Raw genomic sequence first — 361 nt, forward strand, 5'->3', positions numbered from 1 at the left:
GTGTCCCTCCATTGCTGCAGCCCCAGCCCTCAGCCAACCAGAGAACGCTGGCCCAGGTGTACAGGCACTGCCGGCACAGCCTCGAGGCGTCCACCCCATTCCTGGTGGGCCGCAGAGGTGGGCGTGGGGCAGAGCGTGTCCCCTCGGGCCCTGCTCTGGGAATGACCCTGGAGCCCCTCCAAACCTCCCTGGGAATCACCCCAGAGCCCTCAGCTCTCCTTGTGCCCATCCCCGGGGCCTCCTGCCCTTCTCAGTCACCTCCGTCCCTCTCCCAGTCTCTCCCAGTCCCTCCCAGTCCTTCCCAGTGTCTCCCAGTGCCCCCGCGCGTGTCCATCCCAGCCCTGCGTGGCGCTGACGCGCC

General features: G+C 68.7%; 1 protein-coding gene across 1 annotated transcript in view; it reads left to right on the top strand.

Moving 5' to 3' along the window:
- Nucleotides 1-5: 5 nt before the first annotated feature.
- LOC103617180 (class II histocompatibility antigen, B-L beta chain-like) overlaps nt 6-361 on the top strand; it is a gene marked incomplete at its 5' end in the record, with an annotated part of 2,148 nt that continues 1,792 nt past the window's right edge. The window contains 1 exon segment of the mRNA XM_008635441.2: nt 6-117. Within this exon segment, the coding sequence (XP_008633663.2) occupies nt 6-117 (112 nt within the window).

The sequence above is a fragment of the Corvus brachyrhynchos genome, unplaced genomic scaffold (genome assembly GCF_000691975.1).
Source record: "Corvus brachyrhynchos isolate BGI_N302 unplaced genomic scaffold, ASM69197v1 scaffold336, whole genome shotgun sequence".
NCBI classification, from domain to species: Eukaryota; Metazoa; Chordata; class Aves; order Passeriformes; family Corvidae; genus Corvus; species Corvus brachyrhynchos.